This window comes from Lipophrys pholis, assembly GCF_963383615.2.
Source record: "Lipophrys pholis genome assembly, chromosome: 7".
In the NCBI taxonomy this organism is placed as follows: Eukaryota; Metazoa; Chordata; class Actinopteri; order Blenniiformes; family Blenniidae; genus Lipophrys; species Lipophrys pholis.
In genome coordinates this window covers 691051-712255 of record NC_137638.1, presented here as the reverse complement: position 1 = coordinate 712255, position 21205 = coordinate 691051, and the positions used below count along the sequence as shown (strand labels likewise).

Here is a 21205-nt window from a genome sequence, read left to right as displayed (position 1 = left end):
TTCAGTGGATCAGTCAGTGGATAAGACTGTGGAACATTCAGTGGATCAGACAGTGGATCAGTCAGTGGATAAGACTGTGGAACAGTCAGTGGAACATTCAGTGGATCAGACAGTGGAACATTCAGTGGATCAGTCAGTGGAACTTTCAGTGGCTCAGATAGTGTAAAAATCTGTGGAACATTCAGTGGATCATTGCTTTCTAATATTTGGTTAAATGTTGTTTTATTCCCAGATTAAGAAAAATACTTTTGGAGAAATTCTAAACGTGTTCAAGAAGAATTCCATGACGAAACGTTAAAACTCTAAGAAAACTAAAACATCCTTTAAATCTCAGTGACCAGGATTCATTTTATTATGTCTCCTGGTCTCAGGGGGTCCAGGTGATGACCCTGATGGTGGTCCTCGCAGCCTCCTGGACGTCTGGATCCTCCTCAGTGTCCTGGGTCCTCCTCACCAGCAGGGGGAGGTGCTGCAGCAGGAGGTGGCGACCTGCTGAAGCCTCAGCCAGAGCAGTGAGAGCCCGCAGGGAGTAAAGGACCAGGGCCTTCCTCCTCCTCCTCTCCTCCTCCTCTTCCTCTTCCTCAGTGAGGAGGTCCAGGAGGACCGGGACAACGTCCAAACTCAAACACTGCTGCTTCCCTGCAAGAGGACGACACAGACACAGGGTGCGTCCTACTAGTCCCTCCTTTCTTCTTTCCTACACACTTCTCCTCAACCCCGTGGAGGACGCCATGGGATTAAGGAAAGGAGTTAGGAGGCTTCCTAAAGGAGTTAAGAAAGGAGTTAGGAGGCTTCCTAAAGGAGTTAGGAAAGGTGTTAGGAGGCTTCCTAAAGGAGTTAGGAGGCTTCCTAAAGGAGTTAGGGGGCTTCCTAAAGGAGTTAGGAGGCTTCCTAAAGGAGTTAGTAAAGGAGATCACGTTGTGACAATCAGACCACACTTCCACTAGGTGGCGTAATAATAATCAGACGGTGGTGAAGGTTAGTGACGTCTGTCGTGGTTAAAACAGTAGAAATGTGATCAAAGTAGTATAAAGGTGGTTCCTCTCACGTTCCCCTGAGGTTCTAACCTCTGATCTAATGTCAAATATCTCAGGTTGGAATGTAAATCAAAGGAGAAGAGGAACTAAAGGGAACCGGCTGAATACAGAACCAATCAGAGTGAGAACAGGCTGCACTACTACTGGGCTGAAGGAGGTTCTAAAGGAAGCTTCAGTGGTTCCTAGGCTGAAGGAGGTTCTAAAGGAAGCTTCAGTGGTTCCTAGGTTAAAGGAGGTTCTAAAGGAAGCTTCAGTGGTTCCTAGGTTAAAGGAGGTTCTAAAGGAAGCTTCAGTGGTTCCTAGGTTAAAGGAGGTTCTAAAGGAAGCTTCAGTGGTTCCTAGGTTAAAGGAGGTTCTAAAGGAAGCATTGAGCCTCCTTTCCTTTGCTTATTGAGAACTCAGACCCTCATCATGGCCGCCACTTCTACACTTCTGGGGTTCAGGAGAAGTGGACAGAGGAGGAGACAGGAGGAGCAATTAGGATGCGCCCACAGTGTGTGTGTGTGTGTGTGTGTGTGTGTGTGTGTGTGTGTGTGTGTGTACCTGTGGTGATGATAGCAGTGTTCATAATGATCCCAGCAGCGTTAGTTTTCACCTGGAGGTCTTGGTCCTTCAGCAGAATGAGGACCGGAGGGAGCAGCTGCTGCTCACACAGCTGCCGCTTCCCGTCCTCAGGAACACTCCGGGGACAAACAAACATGTCAAGAGGTAAACAACAGATCAATGACGAGTTAAGACCTTGAGGTTTTCCTCCTGGTTCTTGAAGAACACTTTTCTGTGATTCTGGATCAATCGTCTCTGGTTCCGGGAGTCTTTACCGTCCTCCCTCATGAAAGGGGTTTCTGGTGGTTTGGACGGTTTGAGGTCCGATTGTAAACCACAAGTTGCTTCTCAAGGGTTTTTCCTCACAATCAGTTATTTTGCTGTCAACCAACCAACCAACCAACCAACCACCCAACCAACCACCCAGCCAACCACCCAGCTAACCAACCACCCAACCACCCAACCAACCAACCAGCTAACCAACCACCCAACCACCCAACCAACCAACCACCCAGCCAACCACCCAGCTAACCAACCACCCAACCACCCAACCAACCAACCAACCAACCACCCAGCCAACCACCCAGCTAACCAACCACCCAACCAACCAACCAACCAACCAACCACCCAACCAACCAACCAACCGACCAACCAACCACCCAGCCAACCAACCAACCAACCAACCACCCAACCAACCAACCAACCGACCGACCAACCAACCGACCAACCGACCGACCACCCAACCAACCGACCAACCGACCAACCGACCAACCGACCGACCAACCGACCGACCAACCAACCAACCACCCAACCAACCAACCAACCGACCAACCAACCAACCAACCAACCGACCAACCAACCGACCAACCGACCGACCAACCAACCAACCACCCAACCAACCGACCAACCAACCACCCAACCAACCAACCGACCAACCAACCAACCGACCAACCAACCGACCAACCAACCAACCAACCAACCAACCAACCAACCAACCAACCAACCAACCAACCAACCAACCAACCGACCAACCAACCGACCAACAGACACTAACAGATTTTAATCAGACACCTGAGAGCCATCATGGCAGCTGCCGCCTCCCTGCGGACGGCGTGTGAGCGGTGAGTTAGTCTGGAGCCGAGCACCGAGACGCCCTGTGAGCGGAGAGCCGGCAGAGCGTCCAGCCGGGAGCAGCAGCCGATGATGGAGAGGAGCAGCACCTCCTGCTCCTCCTGCTGCTCCTCCTCCTTCAGCTTCAGCACCAGCCGAGGAACCAGGCTCAGAAGGTCGTCTCTTCCTGCAGGAGGACAAACAGGGTTACTCACCTGAAGACCCGGGGAGGCAGGACAACCCCACCGTGACTCCAGGTCCAGGACCTGCAGGCAGCCGGGCCAGGAGGTCCAACACCCGCAGGACGCTCCTCCTGCAGGAGGCGCAGGAGTCATCCAGCAGCTCGCACAGCGGGGGGAGGAGGGAGGAGGCCAGCAGGCCCTGTCTGGGGAGGAGGTCACATCCTGTCACGCCAAGTCTGTGTGTGTGTGTGTGTGTGTGTGTGTGTGTGTGTGTGTGTGTGTGTGTGTGTGTGTGTGTGTGTGTGTGTGTGTGTGTGTGTGTGTGTGTGTGTGTACCTGCCCAGGCTGTGTGTGCTGACCACCTGAAGCAGTTCGCACGTCTTCCTTCTCACTAACGGATCTTCATCCTTCAACAGAACCTGCAGCTGCTTCAGGAACCCTGCAGAGAGGAAGACCAGGTGCACCTCAGACCAGGACCACCTCAGACCAGGTCCAGGCAGAAACCAGACTCATGGTCCAGAAACCAGCATGAACTTAATAAAAAATAACTAAAGTTTAAAAATAATTCAAAGACTTGAAGATACGGCAAGGCGAGGTGTGGTGAGGTAAGGTATCGTGAGGTGAGGTGAGGTGTGGCGAGGTGTGGTGAGGTGTGGTAAGGTGAGGTGTGGTAAGGTAAGGTGAGGTAAGGTAAGGTAAGGTAAGGTAAGGTGAGGTGAGGCGAGGTGTGGTAAGGTGAGGTGTGGAAAGGCGAGGTGTGGTAAGGCGAGGTAAGGTAAGGTGAGGTGAGTTAAGGTAAGGTAAGGTGAGGTGTGGTAAGGTGAGGTGAGGTGTGGTAAGGTGAGGTAAGGTGAGATAAGGTAAGGTGAGGTGAGTTAAGGTAAGGTAAGTTAAGGTGAGTTAAGGTAAGGTAAGTTAAGGTGAGGTGTGGTAAGGTAAGGTGAGGTGAGGTAAGGTGAGGTGAGGTGAGTTAAGGTAAGGTAAGTTAAGGTGAGGTGTGGTAAGGTAAGGTGAGGTGAGGTAAGGTAAGGTGAGTTAAGGTGAGGTGTGGTAAGGTGAGGTGTGGTAAGGTGAGGTAAGGTAAGGTGAGGTGAAGTGTGGTAAGGTGAGGTGAAGTGTGGTGTGGTGTGGTGAGGTGTGGTAAGGTGAGTTAAGGTGAGGTGAGGTGAAGTGAGGTGAGTTAAAGTGAGGTGAGGTGTGGTGTGGTGAGGTGTGGTAAGGTAGGGTAAGGTGAGGTGAGGTAAGGTGTGGTAAGGTGAGTTAAGGTGAGGTGTGGTGTGGTGAGGTAAGGTGAGGTGTGGTAAGGTAAGGTAAGGTGAGGTGTGGTAAGGTAAGGTGAGGTGAGGTAAGGTGTGGTAAGGTGAGTTAAGGTGAGGTGTGGTTTGGTGTGGTGAGGTAAGGTGAGGTGTGGTGTGGTAAGGTAAGGTAAGGTGAGGTGTGGTCAGGTAAGGTGAGGTGAGGTGTGGTGAGGTGAGGTGTGGTGAGGTGAGGTGAGGTGTGGTGAGGTGTGGTGAGGTGAGGTGAGGTGAGTTAAGGTAAGGTAAGTTAAGGTGAGGTGTGGTAAGGTAAGGTGAGGTGAGGTAAGGTAAGGTGAGGTGTGGTAAGGTAAGTTAAGGTGAGGTGTGGTAAGGTAAGGTGAGGTGAGGTAAGGTAAGGTGAGTTAAGGTGAGGTGTGGTAAGGTGAGGTGTGGTAAGGTGAGGTGAGGTGAGTTAAGGTAAGGTAAGTTAAGGTGAGGTGTGGTAAGGTAAGGTGAGGTGAGGTAAGGTAAGGTGAGTTAAGGTGAGGTGTGGTAAGGTGAGGTGTGGTAAGGTGAGGTGTGGTAAGGTGAGGTAAGGTAAGGTGAGGTGAAGTGTGGTAAGGTGAGGTGAAGTGTGGTGTGGTGTGGTGAGGTGTGGTAAGGTGAGTTAAGGTGAGGTGAGGTGAAGTGAGGTGAGTTAAGGTGAGGTGAGGTGTGGTGTGGTGAGGTGTGGTAAGGTAGGGTAAGGTGAGGTAAGGTGTGGTAAGGTGAGTTAAGGTGAGGTGTGGTGTGGTGAGGTAAGGTGAGGTGTGGTAAGGTAAGGTAAGGTGAGGTGTGGTAAGGTAAGGTGAGGTGAGGTAAGGTGTGGTAAGGTGAGTTAAGGTGAGGTGTGGTTTGGTGTGGTGAGGTAAGGTGAGGTGTGGTGTGGTAAGGTAAGGTAAGGTGAGGTGTGGTCAGGTAAGGTGAGGTGAGGTGTGGTGAGGTGAGGTGAGGTGTGGTGAGGTGAGGTGAGGTGTGGTGAGGTAAGGTGAGGTGTGGTAAGGTAAGGTAAGGTGAGGTGTGGTAAGGTAAGGTGAGGTGAGGTAAGGTGTGGTAAGGTAAGGTGAGGTGTGGTGTGGTAAGGTAAGGTAAGGTGAGGTGTGGTGTGGTAAGGTAAGGTGAGATGAGGTGTGGTGAGGTAAGGTAAGGTGAGGTGAAGTGTGGTAAGGTGAGGTGAAGTGTGGTGTGGTGTGGTGAGGTGTGGTAAGGTGAGTTAAGGTGAGGTGAGGTGAAGTGAGGTGAGTTAAAGTGAGGTGAGGTGTGGTGTGGTGAGGTGTGGTAAGGTAGGGTAAGGTGAGGTGAGGTAAGGTGTGGTAAGGTGAGTTAAGGTGAGGTGTGGTGTGGTGAGGTAAGGTGAGGTGTGGTAAGGTAAGGTAAGGTGAGGTGTGGTAAGGTAAGGTGAGGTGAGGTAAGGTGTGGTAAGGTGAGTTAAGGTGAGGTGTGGTTTGGTGTGGTGAGGTAAGGTGAGGTGTGGTGTGGTAAGGTAAGGTAAGGTGAGGTGTGGTCAGGTAAGGTGAGGTGAGGTGTGGTGAGGTGAGGTGTGGTGAGGTGAGGTGAGGTGTGGTGAGGTGTGGTGAGGTGAGGTGAGGTGAGTTAAGGTAAGGTAAGTTAAGGTGAGGTGTGGTAAGGTAAGGTGAGGTGAGGTAAGGTAAGGTGAGGTGTGGTAAGGTAAGTTAAGGTGAGGTGTGGTAAGGTAAGGTGAGGTGAGGTAAGGTAAGGTGAGTTAAGGTGAGGTGTGGTAAGGTGAGGTGTGGTAAGGTGAGGTGAGGTGAGTTAAGGTAAGGTAAGTTAAGGTGAGGTGTGGTAAGGTAAGGTGAGGTGAGGTAAGGTAAGGTGAGTTAAGGTGAGGTGTGGTAAGGTGAGGTGTGGTAAGGTGAGGTGTGGTAAGGTGAGGTAAGGTAAGGTGAGGTGAAGTGTGGTAAGGTGAGGTGAAGTGTGGTGTGGTGTGGTGAGGTGTGGTAAGGTGAGTTAAGGTGAGGTGAGGTGAAGTGAGGTGAGTTAAGGTGAGGTGAGGTGTGGTGTGGTGAGGTGTGGTAAGGTAGGGTAAGGTGAGGTAAGGTGTGGTAAGGTGAGTTAAGGTGAGGTGTGGTGTGGTGAGGTAAGGTGAGGTGTGGTAAGGTAAGGTAAGGTGAGGTGTGGTAAGGTAAGGTGAGGTGAGGTAAGGTGTGGTAAGGTGAGTTAAGGTGAGGTGTGGTTTGGTGTGGTGAGGTAAGGTGAGGTGTGGTGTGGTAAGGTAAGGTAAGGTGAGGTGTGGTCAGGTAAGGTGAGGTGAGGTGTGGTGAGGTGAGGTGAGGTGTGGTGAGGTGAGGTGAGGTGTGGTGAGGTAAGGTGAGGTGTGGTAAGGTAAGGTAAGGTGAGGTGTGGTAAGGTAAGGTGAGGTGAGGTAAGGTGTGGTAAGGTAAGGTGAGGTGTGGTGTGGTAAGGTAAGGTAAGGTGAGGTGTGGTGTGGTAAGGTAAGGTGAGATGAGGTGTGGTGAGGTAAGGTAAGGTAAGGTGAGGTGAGGTGAGGTGTGGTGAGGTGAGGTGAGGTGAGGTAAGGTGAGGTGAAACAGCACTTCATTAACTTAAAAGATTCAAAAGAGTTTTAACACATGAGACTAGAACGGATCCAGCTGACCCGGTACCTCTGGTCACGATCTGGTAGAGCCGCTCCGGGTCGTGGACCAGGTCCAGGAGTGAAGCCAGAACCCGCAGCCTGGAGTCGGTGTCGGTGTTCAGCTGCTGCAGCTCGGAGAACAGCAACGGCACGGCGAGCCGCCCGTAGGCCACTGGGGACCGGTAACCCGCCATCCGGGACGGGCAGAACCAGGACGATGAGCGGAGTTCTGGTTCCGACCCGCTGTTGCCTGGAAAACAAACGGAAACGTTAACGGGCGTTGGTGCTGCGTTCAAAACCGTTCAAAGCCTCGGAAAATACTGTCTTCATGCTTCAACGTTTTTTTCCATCATTATTTTGTTTTGAAGAGATTTATTAGATTGTTTTGTCCGTAAAAACAACTGAAGTCAACTCACATTAAACAGTCAAACACTTTAAAACAACTCCAGCTGAACCAAAGTGTACATAAATAGACATAAAAACAAACAAAATGCAAACAATAAAACAAATAAAATACCATTAAAAACTCTATAACGGTGAAAAAAGGAGTCTGGGTCGAAAGTCAATCAATAAAAAGAGGTTTTAAAAAAGAAAAGGGTCGAAAAAGACTTTTCTTTTAAGTTTGTCTTCCCGGGGAGAGGAAATGACAATGTGAAGAGTTTACTAACTTTGTCCAGATTTTAACACAAAATCCAAATTCAAAATGACGAAAAAACTACATGTAACGTCTGAGCGGAGCGAGAAGCTGCTGCTTCAGAAGAGCAACAGATTACAAACGAAACAAAAAGTCATGAGTTCTGATGACGTCTCACTTTTCCCAGTGTTCTTGAACGCCACCTCGCTGGTTGTCATGGTGACGACGTAACGCGGGCGTCTGTTCGAGGAACAAGCAAGTTTCCCGGAGAAAGACGTTCATTTACCGCATCGAGCTCCTCCTGCTCCTGGTGAACACCTCCTCCTGCTCCTGGTGAACACCTCCTCCTGCTCCTGGTGAACACCTCCTCCTGCCCCTGGTGAACACCTCCCCCTGCTCCTGGTGAACACCTGCTCCTGCTCCTGGTGAACACCTCCTCCTGCTCCTGGTGAATACCTCCTCCTGCTCCTGGTGAACACCTCCTCCTGCCCCTGGTGAACACCTCCCCCTGCTCCTGGTGAACACCTGCTCCTGGTGAACACCTCCTCCTGCTCCTGGTGAACACCTCCTCCTGCTCCTGGTGAACACCTGCTCCTGGTGAACACCTCCCCCTGCTCCTGGTGAATACCTCCTCCTGCTCCTGGTGAACACCTCCTCCGGCTCCTGGTAAGCGCCTCTTCCAAAAAATACTCACCTGGTGAAATTGTCACAAACAGAAAAAAGCTGATCCAACATGAGGAGTTGGTGTGAAGTTGGTGTGAAGTTGGTGTGAAGTTGGTGTGAAGTTGGTGTGAAGTTGGTGTGAAGTTGGTGTGAAGTTGGTGTGATGTTGGTGTGAAGTTGGTGTGATGTTGGTGTGATGTTCTAGTATCTATTTATAGATTACCATTAGTATTTGTGTTTCATCAACTAACTTAGAGATGTAATTTACTGGAATGTCACTTTTATTTTGAAATCCGTACAGCACTGCTGAGCAGAGCGGCCCCAGGCGGTTCCGGTGAGTCTGGAGGTTTGGTCCAACATGAGTGAGAGCAGAGCGGTTCCGAGCGGAGAAGTTTACCAACAAATGTTTGACGCTCAGGTGAGTCAGTAACATTCACACACAGAGAGACGACTGTCTGTCTTCTTCTTGTTGTTCTGTGTCTGTACAGTATGTGCTATCATTTAATAAAGTCACCATTAGAGGAACGATTGTTTGTTTGTTTGTTTGTTTGTTTGTTTGTTTGTTTGTTTCAGGTTCAGCTCTCCAGATATCTGCAAGATGGACGCAGAGACACGAGGACGGAATGTCTGTCTGCTGATGATACAAACTGCAGCACAACCAGCAGGTAGAGAGAGACAGACACAGAGAGAGACAGACAGAGAGAGACAGACACAGAGAGAGACAGACAGAGAGAGACATAGAGAGAGAGACAGACTGAGAGAGACAGACATAGAGAGAGACAGACACAGAGAGAGAGAGACAGACTGAGAGAGACAGACAGAGACAGACAGAGAGAGAGACACATATGGAGAGACAGAGAGAGACAGACAGAGAGAGACATAGAGAGAGAGACAGACTGAGAGAGACAGACATAGAGAGAGACAGACACAGAGAGAGAGACAGACTGAGAGAGACAGACAGAGACAGACAGAGAGAGAGACACATATAGAGAGACAGACAGACAGAGAGAGAGAGACAGACAGAGAGAGACATAGAGAGAGAGAGACAGACAGAGAGAGACAGACAGAGAGAGTCTGACTCCTTCCTTGTGTCCTCCAGCAGAAGGCAGCAAGTCGATGATGATGATGATGATGAAGTCAGCAGACTTCCTGACACAGTGGGTTAGTATTGTCACCATGGCAACGTGTCAACAAACAATATTGCTCAGCATCCAATGACCCCCCCCCCCCCCCCCCCCACGCCCAGTGGTTCAGCCCCCCAGCTCTGACATCATCCAGCGTCTGATGAAGAAAAGGAAGGGCGACCAGGAAGACGCCCTGAGGCGACTGAGCCAAACCCTGAAGGACCTGACGGAGGTACGAGCTGTCCTCCACCCATCTGGTGGTTAAGTTCAGGTGACGCAGGATGTGCTGCTAACCCCCCCCCCCCCCCCCCCCCCCCCCCCCCCGGTCTCCGTCAGGACTGTAAGCGTGGCCTGAGGGCGGAGGCCCAGCAGCTGCTGTCCTTCCTGCAGGAGGCCGACGGAGGCCTGGACCTCCTGAAGCTCCGCCTGGCCGGCGTGGAGCTGCTCAACCAGGTGACCTCCGTCACCACCAGGTGACCTCGGTCACTCAGTGTGGAGCTGCTCCTCCGTCACTCAGTGTGGAGCTGCTCCTCCGTCACTCAGTGTGGATGGAGGTGTTTTCTCCTGATATGAGTTTTGAGAAAAAAATAAATGAAAAGAAGCTCAAACTGCTGAAACGTGTAAAATGACTGAAGCAGTGTGTGTGTGTGTGTGTGTGTGTGTGTGTGTGTGTGTGTGTGTGTGTGTGTGTGTGTGTGTGTGTGTGTGTGTAGGAGGTGTGTGTCCTCTGGCAGCAGCTGAAGGAGAAGCTGAAGATGAAGAAGATGAGAATCACAGATTTTGGAACCAAACTGTTGGAACGTGAAGGAAGGAGAACGAGGGAGGTGAGGAGAACCATCAGAACCTGAACCACCAGATCCAGAACCTGACCTCCACCCTGTGTCCAGGTCCGAGCAGCTCTCCGGTCCTGCTGCCTCCTGCTGGAGAACATCAGCCTCCTGAAGCCGGCGGACATCCACCGACTGCTGCACACTGAGGCCACGGTACCAACCTCCACCCTCTAACCTCCACCCTCTGGCCTCTGACCTCTGACCTGTAAACCCTCTGACCTCCACCCTCTAACCTCCACCCTCTAACCTCCACCCTCTAACCTCCACCCTCTGGCCTCTGACCTGTAAACCCTCTGACCTCCACCCTCTAACCTCCACCCTCTAACCTCCACCCTCTGGCCTCTGACCTGTAAACCCTCTAACCTCCACCCTCTAACCTCCACCCTCTGGCCTCTGACCTGTAATCCCTTTACCTCCACCCTCTAACCTCCACCCTCTGACCTCACTCACCTCCGTCTTCTCTTTGTCTCAGATGTTGAATCAGTCTCTGCTGGCGAACCGTCGTAGCTCCGCCCACCTGTTGCTCCGCCTCCGGGAGGAGACGCTGCAGCAGGAGTCACTCCTCCGGCGCCAGTGGGAGGAGCGACTGGACCTCTGGAGGAGGACCAGGGTGCAGGAGGTGCTCCATCAGTTCAGGTGGGTGGAGAACCGGGTCAGAACGAGATACGGCCCTTAGACCCAAGATGTAGACCCAGGACGTAGATCCAGGACTTAGACCCAGAAGTTAGACCCAGAAGTTAGACCCAGAAGTTAGACGGTAGATTACTGTAAACTGGCCAAAGTAGATGAAGAAATTTTGTAGAACCGAGCCGTGGACCGGCCTAAAACGGTTCAGAACCAGGTTCTGGACTCTTCCGATACAATGAAGAACAACAGGGTCAAAGACAGGTAGAACCAGGTCTGAGAAAGAACCATCTGCATGAACAGGCTCAGCATTGTTCTGTGACAGGAGTCTCTGCAGGATGGACCAGGACCAGGACCAGGACCAGGACCAGGAACAGGACCTGCAGCTGGTCTCAGTTCAGCGAGATCTGACCGAAAGACGTTGTGACATCATCTATCAGATCAAGTAAGGTCTGACCAGGTTCCACTTTCAGTCTCAGAGGCTCCGCCCACCAGCTCTCTACCTGTGTTTCAGTTCTCTGGCCCCGCCCACCTGCTCCATTTCTCTGGTCTCTGATTGGTTCAACCAGATTATGGCCGTCAACCAACAGCTGGGTAAGAGAAGTCCCTCAGATATGGGGGGGGGGGGGGGGGGCTTTGTGGAGTCTCATTGTGTGTGTGTGTGTGTGTATGTGTGTGTGTGTGTGTGTGTGTGTGCGTGTGTGTGTGTGTGTCAGACGGGTGCCATGCCGACCTCCTCCACCGGTGGCGCTGTGGTTCAGACCGTGTGTTCCAGGAGCGTCTGGCTCAGGTGGAGCGCTGTCAGGTAAACACTGTGGTCAGGTGACATGTGATCCCTGTTGCCAAGGCGACGGCTATCAGTGGATGATGCTGTTTCTGTCTCCTCCTGCAGGCGGCGCTGTCCGTCCTGCAGCTGCAGGAAGACGAAGTAAAGGATGTGCTCGACTCGCAGCTCCAGCCTCTGATTGGTCGACTGCAGAGGAAGGAGGAGGAGCGACTGGCCGCAGCTGAGGTCAGTCCCTCACACACACACACACACACACACACACACACACACACACACACACACACACACACACACACACACACACACACACACACACACACACACACACACACACACACACACACCCTCGCTGAGCCCGCCTCACCCCGTCTGTCACGCTGCCCGCCACGCCCTCCGTCTCAGCAGAGCAGCGCTGCTGGTGATGCGTGCAGCGGCGTTGCTATGGGAGATGCACTGCCGCAGGTTGGCGAGGAGAGAAGAAGAGCTACAGCGACACCTGGAGGATGTGAGACGCTCTCATCAGCAGGATATCCAGGTGAGTCCCACTTTCTGAGGGGGCGGAGCTTATCAGCAGGTTTGTCGGCTCTCCCATGATGCTTTCCTGCCGTGTTGTCAGAGGAAGAAGGCGCACATGGATGACCTGCTGGGGGCGCTACGTCAGAAGAGCAGCAAGGAGGCTGCCAGGGAGTCTCTGAACAAAGCTGTCCTCCACCTGCAGGACGTCCAGGACAGGTACATCATTTAGCTCCACCCACAAATCCCATACAGTGCAGAACGAACACGATTTGTGTGGTTATACTTTGACAGTGTGTGTGTGTGTGTGTGTGTGTGTGTGTGTGTGTGTGTGTGTGTGTGTGTGTGTGTGTGCAGCTGCTCCCGGTGTGTGTCGTCTCAGTGGGACGTGTTGGACCGCTTCCCGTCCGTCCTCCATGATGAGCTCGTCTCCTACAGCTGCAGCCTCAGCTCCTTCTTCAGCCTGAGCCCCGCCTACCAGCCGGTAACCAGGACCAAACAGAACCAGGACATAGACCGGTCCAAACAGAACCAGGACATAGACCGGTCCAAATAGAACCAGGACATAGACCGGTCCAATCGACCAGTTCATGTCTTCATTAACAGATCCAGGTCAGTCCACCTTAGTCCACTAGTTTTTTTTCCTCCTCAGAGTCCAGAGGAAGTGCAGAAGCTCCACCCCTCGCTCAGATGCCCCACCCACCTGGACCCGGGTCGGTCTGTCTGTTCCGTCAGGCTCACAGACCCCCTCTGCTCGGCCCGGGCTGAACTGTTTGTTGAAACACTGGTGGATTCGAGAAAGGACGAGCCAATCATCTGTCAGGATGACTCTGGTCCCGCCCACTCAGCTCATGATTGGCTGACTGAGGTGAAAACCTGCCGTCAATCATCATACTGACGTTTGATTGGTCCAGAAGAAAAAACTGTGTGTGTGTGTGTGTGTGTGTGTGTGTGTGTGTGTGTGTGTGTGTGTGTGTGTGTGTGTGTGTGTGTGTGTGTGTGTGTGTGTGTTCAGGCGGAGTCGTCCCTGCAGGAGTTCTATGACGTCGGCCGTGATGTCAGTGTTATGTCATCAGGGGGTGTGGCCTACAGCGGCCCCGCTTTCAGGTGCCCCACCCTCCCAGACCAGCTGCAGCAAGACACACACCTGAGTGTGTTTCCTGTGCAGATGCTCACACACACACTGAGCAGGTATACAAACACACACACACACACACACACACACACACACACACACACACACACACACACACACACACTCACACTCACACACAGAGCGTGTCTGTGTGTGTGTGTGGGACCTCCAGGACTCGGACCCGGTTCCTAGACCACCTGGAGCACCACTTTGTTGACATCCTGAACGGGGCCGTTGCCATGGTGATGGAGAGGAAGGAGGCGGTGCGATCAGAGCAGGAGCTGCAGCTGCAACATCTGGACCCGGAACACATCCAGAACCACGTGTACCAGCCCCGCCTAGGTAACACACACACACACACACGCACGCACGCACGCACGCACGCACGCACGCACGCACGCACGCACGCACGCACGCACGCACGCACACACACACATCCAGAACCACGTGTACCAGCCCCGCCTGGGTAACACACAGACCCACTACTTGTGTTTGTGTGTGTGTGTGTGTGTGTGTGTGTGTGTGTGTGTGTGTGTGTGTGTGTGTGTGTGTGTGTGTGTGTGTGTGTGTTCAGCGGAGCTGCAGCTCCACCAGCAGCAGACGGCGCACCACTGTCAGGACATGTTGGACATCAGGACATCCTGCTGGACTCAGCTAGAGGAGCTGCGGAGCTCCGTCAGCAGGACCGACCAGGACTTCTTCACCTCGCTGTCCAGCATGGAGACCCGGGTCCAGAACCAGAACCAGGTCCAGACTACCTTCAGCAGCCAGCAGTGAGGAGACAGCTCAACCAGAACCAGAATCAAACCCGGAACACAACCAGACAACACCAAAACTGTCTGCGTCTGTGTGTCTGCAGGTTGCAGGCTCTTTGCGCCGCCCTGCAGGACAGTCTGGATAGACACATCAAGGACACTCAGCGCCAGGCCAGCAGCTTCAGGCGGTCGGTGTCAGTGAGTCTGGAGGAGGTCCGGACCAGGACGGCCCAGCTTCTCGCCTCCTTCAGGTGAGGTCAGGGGTCAGGTCAGGGGTCATGTCAGGTCAGGGGTCAGCTTCAGACCTTGTCCTCCTGCAGGCTCTTCAGTGAGGGAGGAGACTTCAGTCCTCAGGAGGTGAAGACGTTCCAGAAGAGACTGAACGACGGCAGCAGACAGGCGGACGAAGACCAAGACGCCATCTTCTCTGAGCTGCAGAAGCTGGAGTCCAGGAGTTTACATCAGGTCACACGCTTCCTCAGACTGGGGACAACGGGACTCATGGACTCGTGTTGACTTGTGGACTTGTTGACTCATTTTGATTTGTGTTGACTTGTTGACTCTTGTTGACTCATCTTGACTCATGTTTACCCGTGTTTACTCATTGACTCGTGTTGACTTGTTGATTCATGTTGACTCGTGTTAACTTGTGTTGACTCATTGACTCATGTTTACTCGTGTTAACTTGTTGACTCGGGTTGACTTGTGTTGACTTGTGTTGACTTGTATGAACATGTTGACTTGTGTTGACACGTGTTGACTTGTTGACTCGTGTTGACTTTTGTTGCCTTGTTGACTCATGTTGACTTGTTGACTCATGTGACTCGTGTTGACTTGTTGACTCATGTTGACTCATGTTGACTTGTTGACTCATGTTGACTTGTGTTGACTTGTTGACTCATGTTGACTCATGTTGACTTGTTGACTCATGTTGACTTGTGTTGACTTGTATGAACGTGTTGACTTGTGTTGACACGTGTTGACTTGTTGACTCGTGTTGACTTTTGTTGCCTTGTTGACTCATGTTGACTTGTTGACTCATGTGACTCGTGTTGACTTGTTGACTCATGTTGACTCATGTTGACTTGTTGACTCATGTTGACTTGTGTTGACTTGTATGAACGTGTTGACTTGTGTTGACTCGTGTTGACTTGTTGACTTTTGTTGCCTTGTTGACTCATGTTGACTTGTTGACTCATGTTGACTTGTGTTGAGTTGTATGAATGTGTTGACTTGTTGACTCGTGTTGACTTGTTGACTTTTGTTAGATTGTTGATTCATGTTGACTCATGTTGACTTGTTGACTCATGTTGACTTGTGTTGACTTGTGTTGACTTGTATGAACGTGTTGACTTGTGTTGACTCGTGTTGACTTGTGTTGACTTTTGTTGCCTTGTTGACTCGTGTTGACTCGTGTTGACCCGTGTTGACTTGTTGACTCATGTTGACTCATGTTGACTTGTTGACTCATGTTGACCCGTGTTGACTTGTTGACTCATGTTGACTCATGTTGACCTGTGGACTCGTGTTGACTTGTGTGGACTCGTGTTGACTTGTTGACTCGTGTTGACTTGTTGACTCATGTTGATTCATGTTGACTCATGTTGACTTGTGTTGACTTGTATGAATGTGTTGACTTGTGTTGACTTGTATGAATGTGTTGACTTGTTGACTTTTGTTAGATTGTTGATTCATGTTGACTTGTTGACTTGTGTTGACTTGTTGACTTTTGTTAGATTGTTGACTCATGTTGACTCGTGTTGACTTGTCGACTCGTGCAGGTGAAGGAGACGTCGGCTCGTCTGGAGGAGAAACTTTCCCTCCTGAAGACGAAGACAAAGTTTACAGAGAAGATCCAGAAAATGATGAGCAACACACACGTTCTCCTCCAGGCTGAGGTGTGTGTGTGTGTGTGTGTGTGTGTGTCTGTGTGTCTGTGTGTGTGTGTGTGTGTGTGTGTGTGTGTGTGTGTGTGTGTGTGTGTGTGTGTGTGTGTGTGTGTGTGTGTGTGTGTCTGTGTGTCTGTGTGTCTGTGTGTGTGTGTGTGTGTGTGTGTGTGTGTGTGTGTGTGTGTGTGTGTGTGTGTGTGTGTGTGTGTGTGTGTGTGTGTCAAGTCACCTATATTTCCATAGCACTTTAAAGCAGCTGTGGCTGAAGCCAAAGTGCTTCACAATAAAAGACAGAAAAGCAGGAGCAGCTCAGAGGGGGGGGGGGGACATCCAGAGATTTAAAAACAAATTAAAAGGAATTCTAAAAGGAGCAGGCAGCCAGTGGAGAGTTCTGTCCTCCGTCTTACCTGCTCCAGGTAGAAGGTGTGCTGCAGCGTTCTGGACTAACTGGAGACCAGCGAGTCCAACATGAAGAGCGTTAATCCAGCCGGGACGGAATAAAAGCTGGATTACTGTTTCATAGTGCTGCTGGGACAGAATGGAAGCACACCTTGACCTTGACCTTGACCTTGACCTTGACCTTGACCTTGACCTTGACCTGGACCTTGACCTGGACCACTGTCCTCATCTGAGTCCAGCTTAAAATCACTGTCCATTCTAAAACCATCAGGGGACCCAGGTGGACAAGAGGGGCTCCACAGGGGCCACTGGGCTTTAATGTCCTCAAAGCAGGACAGAAGAGGAGGCAGTGAGGAGACAGCTTTCTTATTGTGTGTGTGTGTGTGTGTGTGTGTGTGTGTGTGTGTGTGTGTGTGTGTGCAGACATACAGCAGTAACCAGCAGCAGTCTGCCATCAGCAGCAAGTTACAGGACCTGAGGAGGATGTTACAGGGCTTACAGGTAGACTCAGTACACGCAGGTACACACAGGTAGACTCAGTGCACACAGGTACACACAGGTACTGTCTCTGTGTCTGCAGGTGTTTCCAGATCAAGTTTTTGAGCTTCTGTCGTCACTCAGTGAAGATCTGAGGAGACGCTGTCAGTACCTGGACCTCCACTGGGTGAGTGACCCCCTGGTGGACCTCCTGCTGACCTGGTGGTCTCCTGGTGGACCTCCTGCTGACCTGATGGTCTCCTGGAGGACCTCCTGGTGACCAGGTGGTCTCCTGATGGTCTCACTATGGACCTCCTGGTGACCTGGTGGTCTCCTGGTGGTCTCACTGTGGACCTCCTGCTGACCTGGTGGTCTCCTGGTGGACCTCCTGGTGACCTGGTGACCTGGTGTTCTCCTGGAGGACCTCCTTGTGACCTGGTGACCTGGTGTTCTCCTGGAGGACCTCCTTGTGACCTGGTGATCTCCTGGTGGACCTCCTGGTGACCTGGTGGTCTTCTGGTGGACCTCCTGGTGACCTGGTGACCTGGTGTTCTCCTGGAGGACCGCCTTGTGACCTGGTGACCAGGTGTTCTCCTGGAGGACCTCCTGGTGACCTGGTGACCTGGTGACCTGGTGTTCTCCTGGAGGACCTCCTTGTGACCTGGTGGTCTCCTGGTGGACCTCCTGGTGACCTGGTGGTCTCCTGCTGACCTGGTGGTCTCCTGGTGCACCTCCTGCCGGACGTCCTTGTTCTTGTTTTTTGGTGTTCAGGACTCGGCCCTTCAGGAGAGTCTGGCTCTGCAGGCTCCATCTGTATCCAGAGTCCAGGTCCAGGAGGGACCTCCTCCTGGTCTCCTGCAGGCCAGCCGGAGAGGCGTGGACCTCCTGGAGGACCCGGTGGTGGACCTGATCCGGTCCTTCAACAGGTGGGTGGTGCAGTGCAGAGACAGGCAAAGCTGGTTCGGACCACGCCACTCATTGTGTCTCTGGACTCCAGGTTGGGTTCTGGTTCTGCAGCAGAGAGGGAAGACCGAGGACCAGAACCAGGTAATGAAGACCAGCTGAGGCACCCAGAACCTCAGAGGTCCACCAAGATCCAGCAAAACCTTCACATCATGACTCGTAATGGACTGACTTTGGACTGGTTGTTGACCGGACCTGGACCCGTTCTGGACTAGTTCTGAACATGTGTGTGTCTGCAGGTCAAAGGTCAGTCCAAAACCAGAGGAGCGCCAAGTCCGTCGGCCCACTAAGGTGAACATCTGGCACATCTGCAACCCAACCAACATCCAGTCCTGACTCCCTGAGTGTGTGTGTGTGTGTGTGTGTGTGTGTGTGTGTGTGTGTGTGTGTGTGTGGTTCCAGGAGGTTCCAGGTCTCGGGGGACCGGGTGGATGAGGATCTGGTTTCAGGGTGAGTGTTGGAGGTTCTCCAGATGTCTGGAGGAGGAACTCACTTTGTTTTGTTGCAGTTCCTTCAGCCTGGTGGTGAACTCTGTGCTGTGGAAAACCAACGCCGCCGCCCTGCAGGCCACCGAGGTAACACTCCCCCATGAGAACCACACGGACTCAACTCTCCATTCAGGGTTCACCTCAGTCTACGCAACAACACAATTCCCAGTATTGTTAGTATCCCCAGAGTTCCCAGTATCCCCGGTGTTCCCAGTATTCCCAGTGTTCCCAGTATCCCCGCTGTTCCCAGTATTCCCAGTATCCCCGGTGTTCCCAGTATCCCCGCTGTTCCCAGTATTCCCAGTATCCCCGGTGTTCCCAATATCCCAGGTATTCCCAGTGTTCCCAGTATCCCCGGTGTTCCCAGTATCCCCAGTGTTCCCAGTATCCCCGGTGTTCCCAGTATCCCCAGTGTTCCCAGTATCCCCGGTGTTCCCGGTGTTCCCAGTGTTCCCAGTATCCCCAGTGTTCCCAGTATCCCCGGTGTTCCCAGTATCCCCGGTGTTCCCAGTATCTCCGGTGTTCCCAGTATCCCCAGTGTTCCCAGTATCCCCGGTGTTCCCAGTGTTCCCGGTATTCCCAATATCCCCGGTATTCCCAGTATCCCCAGTGTTCCCAGTATCCCCGGTGTTCCCAGTATCCCCGGTGTTCCCAGTATCCCCAGTGTTCCCAGTATCCCCGGTGTTCCCAATATCCCAGGTGTTCCCAGTATCCCCTGTGTTCCCAGTATCCCCAGTGTTCCCGGTGTTCCCAGTATCCCCGGTGTTCCCAGTATCCCCGGTGTTCCCAGTATCCCCAGTGTTCCCAGTATTCCCAGTGTTCCCAGTATCCCCGCTGTTCCCAGTATTCCCAGTATCCCCGGTGTTCCCAATATCCCAGGTATTCCCAGTGTTCCCAGTATCCCCAGTATCCCCGGTGTTCCCAGTATCCCCTGTGTTCCCAGTATCCCCAGTGTTCCCAGTATCCCCGGTGTTCCCAGTATCCCCAGTGTTCCCAGTATCCCCGGTGTTCCCAGTATCCCCAGTGTTCCCAGTATCCCCGGTGTTCCCAGTGTTCCCGGTATTCCCAATATCCCCGGTATTCCCAGTGTTCCCAGTATTGCAAGGTTCTTCTCTTCTTCTCGTATCGATCTTCTGATTGGTTCTTTACCCCGCCCCCCACCTCCAGGAGTTTTCTCGCCTCAGCCGCTTCCAGCTGGGAGCTGAACCTCTGGACCAATGGGCTGAGAGCCTAAAGCAAAGGCTGCTGGGAAACCAGGAAGAGGCCTCCAGGGTCCTGAGCACCAGCAGAGAGGGTTAGACCTGACCCTAGACTTGACCCCAGACCTGACCCTAGACCTGACCCCAGACCTGATCCCTGTGTTCTAGAGGTCTTGAAGCAGCTGTCGAATCTGGCTCAGCTGCTTCAATCAGTCCCTGAAGTCCTGATCAGGAACCACGAGGAACAACAGGGGGCGGAGCTAAAGGACGAGGTGGGCAGAGTCAGACACAACCTGAAGGAGACTCTGTCAGTCAGCGAGAAGGAGAAGGTATGAACCAGAGACCAGGAAGGTCCAGAGACCAGGAAGGTCTGAATGGGGGCTGACTTGGTTCTCCTGGTGTTCTCCAGGACCTGAACGTGGAACGGCTGCGGGCCTCGCTCGGAGACGAAGACCTCCAGAAGCTGGACAGCAGAGAGACGCTGAGACAGCAGCAGCTGCACGAAGCCACATGCAGGGCGCACCTGGACCTGCATGTAAGTAGGGGCGGGGCCAAGCTGGAACCACACGCCAGGGGGCGGGGCCAAGCTCACAGTACTCTGTGTGTGTGTGTGTGTGCAGGCGCGTGCTCGTAAGCGAGGGGAGGAGTTTGTGACATCACTGAGCTCGCTGACAGAGAAGCTCCTCCCCTTGCTGGACCTCACTGCTACCACGGAGACCAGGTAACATGACCTCTGACCCACAGGTCACGTGATGGCATTAGAGCTCCTTCCCAGCTGTGTGTGTATGTGTGTGTGTGTGTGTCAGGACCCGCCATGATGTTGCAGAGTCGTCATCTGAAGTTACCGTGGTAACCAACACAACTCGCCTCACACAGAGACGTCAGAGGGTTGGTGTGGAGCGAGACGCTGCTGTGGAGGTACACACACACACACACACAGTGATCAGAAGTATATGATAAACTGTCTGTGTGTGTGTGTGTGTGTGTGTGTGTGTGTGTGTGTGTGTGTGTGTGTGTCTCAGAGGTTCAAGCAGCTGATCCTGTCGGAGACGTCACAGTCAGACGATGACAAACAAAGACAACTGAGCCGACAACAGACCTGGACCACACACTGGAGACAACAGATCCACACTCTGGGACACACGCTGCAGTGACTCTCACACAGAAGCAGCTGATTGGCTGCCTCCTGTCCATGCTGTGACATCATCAGGAGACAGTCTTTGTGTGTAGTTTTGTGTGTTTGTGTATTAAAATCAGTTTATCAGATGTTTTTCATTTCAAAGAACAATTTAATGCAGCTCAAAAGAAGGAGCAGCTTCCTGTCAGGGTCCAGGAAGGGTCCAGACCAACTCCAGGAAGACTCTGGGACGTTTCCAGGAAGTGTCCAGGAAGACTCTGGGACGTTTCCAGGAAGGGTCCAGACCAACTCCAGGAAGACTCTGGGACGTTTCCAGGAAGGGTCCAGACCAACTCCAGGAAGACTCTGGGACGTTTCCAGGAAGTGTCCAGGAAGACTCTGGGACGTTTCCAGGAAGGGTCCAGACCAACTCCAGGAAGACTCTGGGACGTTTCCAGGAAGGGTCCAGACCAACTCCAGGAAGACTCTGGGACATTTCCAGGAAGTGTCCAGGAAGACTCTGGGACGTTTCCAGGAAGGGTCCAGACCAACTCCAGGAAGACTCTGGGACATTTCCAGGAAGTGTCCAGGAAGACTCTGGGACGTTTCCAGGAAGGGTCCAGACCAACTCCAGGAAGACTCTGGGACATTTCCAGGAAGTGTCCAGGAAGACTCTGGGACGTTTCCAGGAAGTGTCCAGGAAGACTCTGGGACGTGTCCAGGAAGACTCTGGGACATTTCCAGGAAGTGTCCAGGAAGACTCTGGGACGTTTCCAGGAAGTGTCCAGGAAGACTCTGGGACGTTTCCAGGAAGACTCCACCTAGTTTGCCAAGTCTCCAGGTTCTCCAGGTTTTCCAGGGAC

At 52.5% G+C, this 21205-nt stretch overlaps 2 protein-coding genes across 2 annotated transcripts; one reads left to right on the top strand and one right to left on the bottom strand.

Moving 5' to 3' along the window:
• Positions 1–208: 208 nt before the first annotated feature.
• Positions 209–7528, bottom strand: rsph14 (radial spoke head 14 homolog). The gene is made up of 7 exons (XM_080467489.1): positions 7263–7528; positions 6774–6995; positions 3209–3311; positions 2957–3075; positions 2652–2877; positions 1581–1717; positions 209–639 (listed from the first exon to the last, which is right to left on the bottom strand). Exons 2-7 carry the CDS (start codon positions 6937–6939, stop codon positions 368–370), a joined length of 1023 nt encoding a protein of 340 aa, XP_080323615.1. The 5' UTR covers positions 6940–6995; positions 7263–7528; the 3' UTR covers positions 209–367.
• An 872-nt stretch (positions 7529–8400) lies between these two features.
• ccdc180 (coiled-coil domain containing 180) lies at positions 8401–21167 on the top strand (the record flags this gene model as incomplete). Its single annotated transcript, XM_080466519.1, has 31 exons — positions 8401–8460; positions 8616–8707; positions 9142–9199; positions 9321–9398; positions 9557–9619; positions 10054–10149; positions 10469–10632; positions 10946–11065; positions 11135–11214; positions 11382–11425; positions 11513–11632; positions 12024–12128; positions 12303–12404; positions 12573–12788; positions 12936–13111; positions 13228–13397; positions 13714–13828; positions 13915–14061; positions 14131–14275; positions 15592–15708; positions 16522–16599; positions 16679–16831; positions 17347–17501; positions 18160–19131; positions 19211–19320; positions 19394–19554; positions 19635–19760; positions 19846–19946; positions 20032–20143; positions 20284–20375; positions 20636–21167. 31 exons carry the CDS (start codon positions 8401–8403, stop codon positions 21165–21167), a joined length of 4860 nt encoding a protein of 1619 aa, XP_080322645.1.
• Positions 21168–21205: the final 38 nt, after the last annotated feature.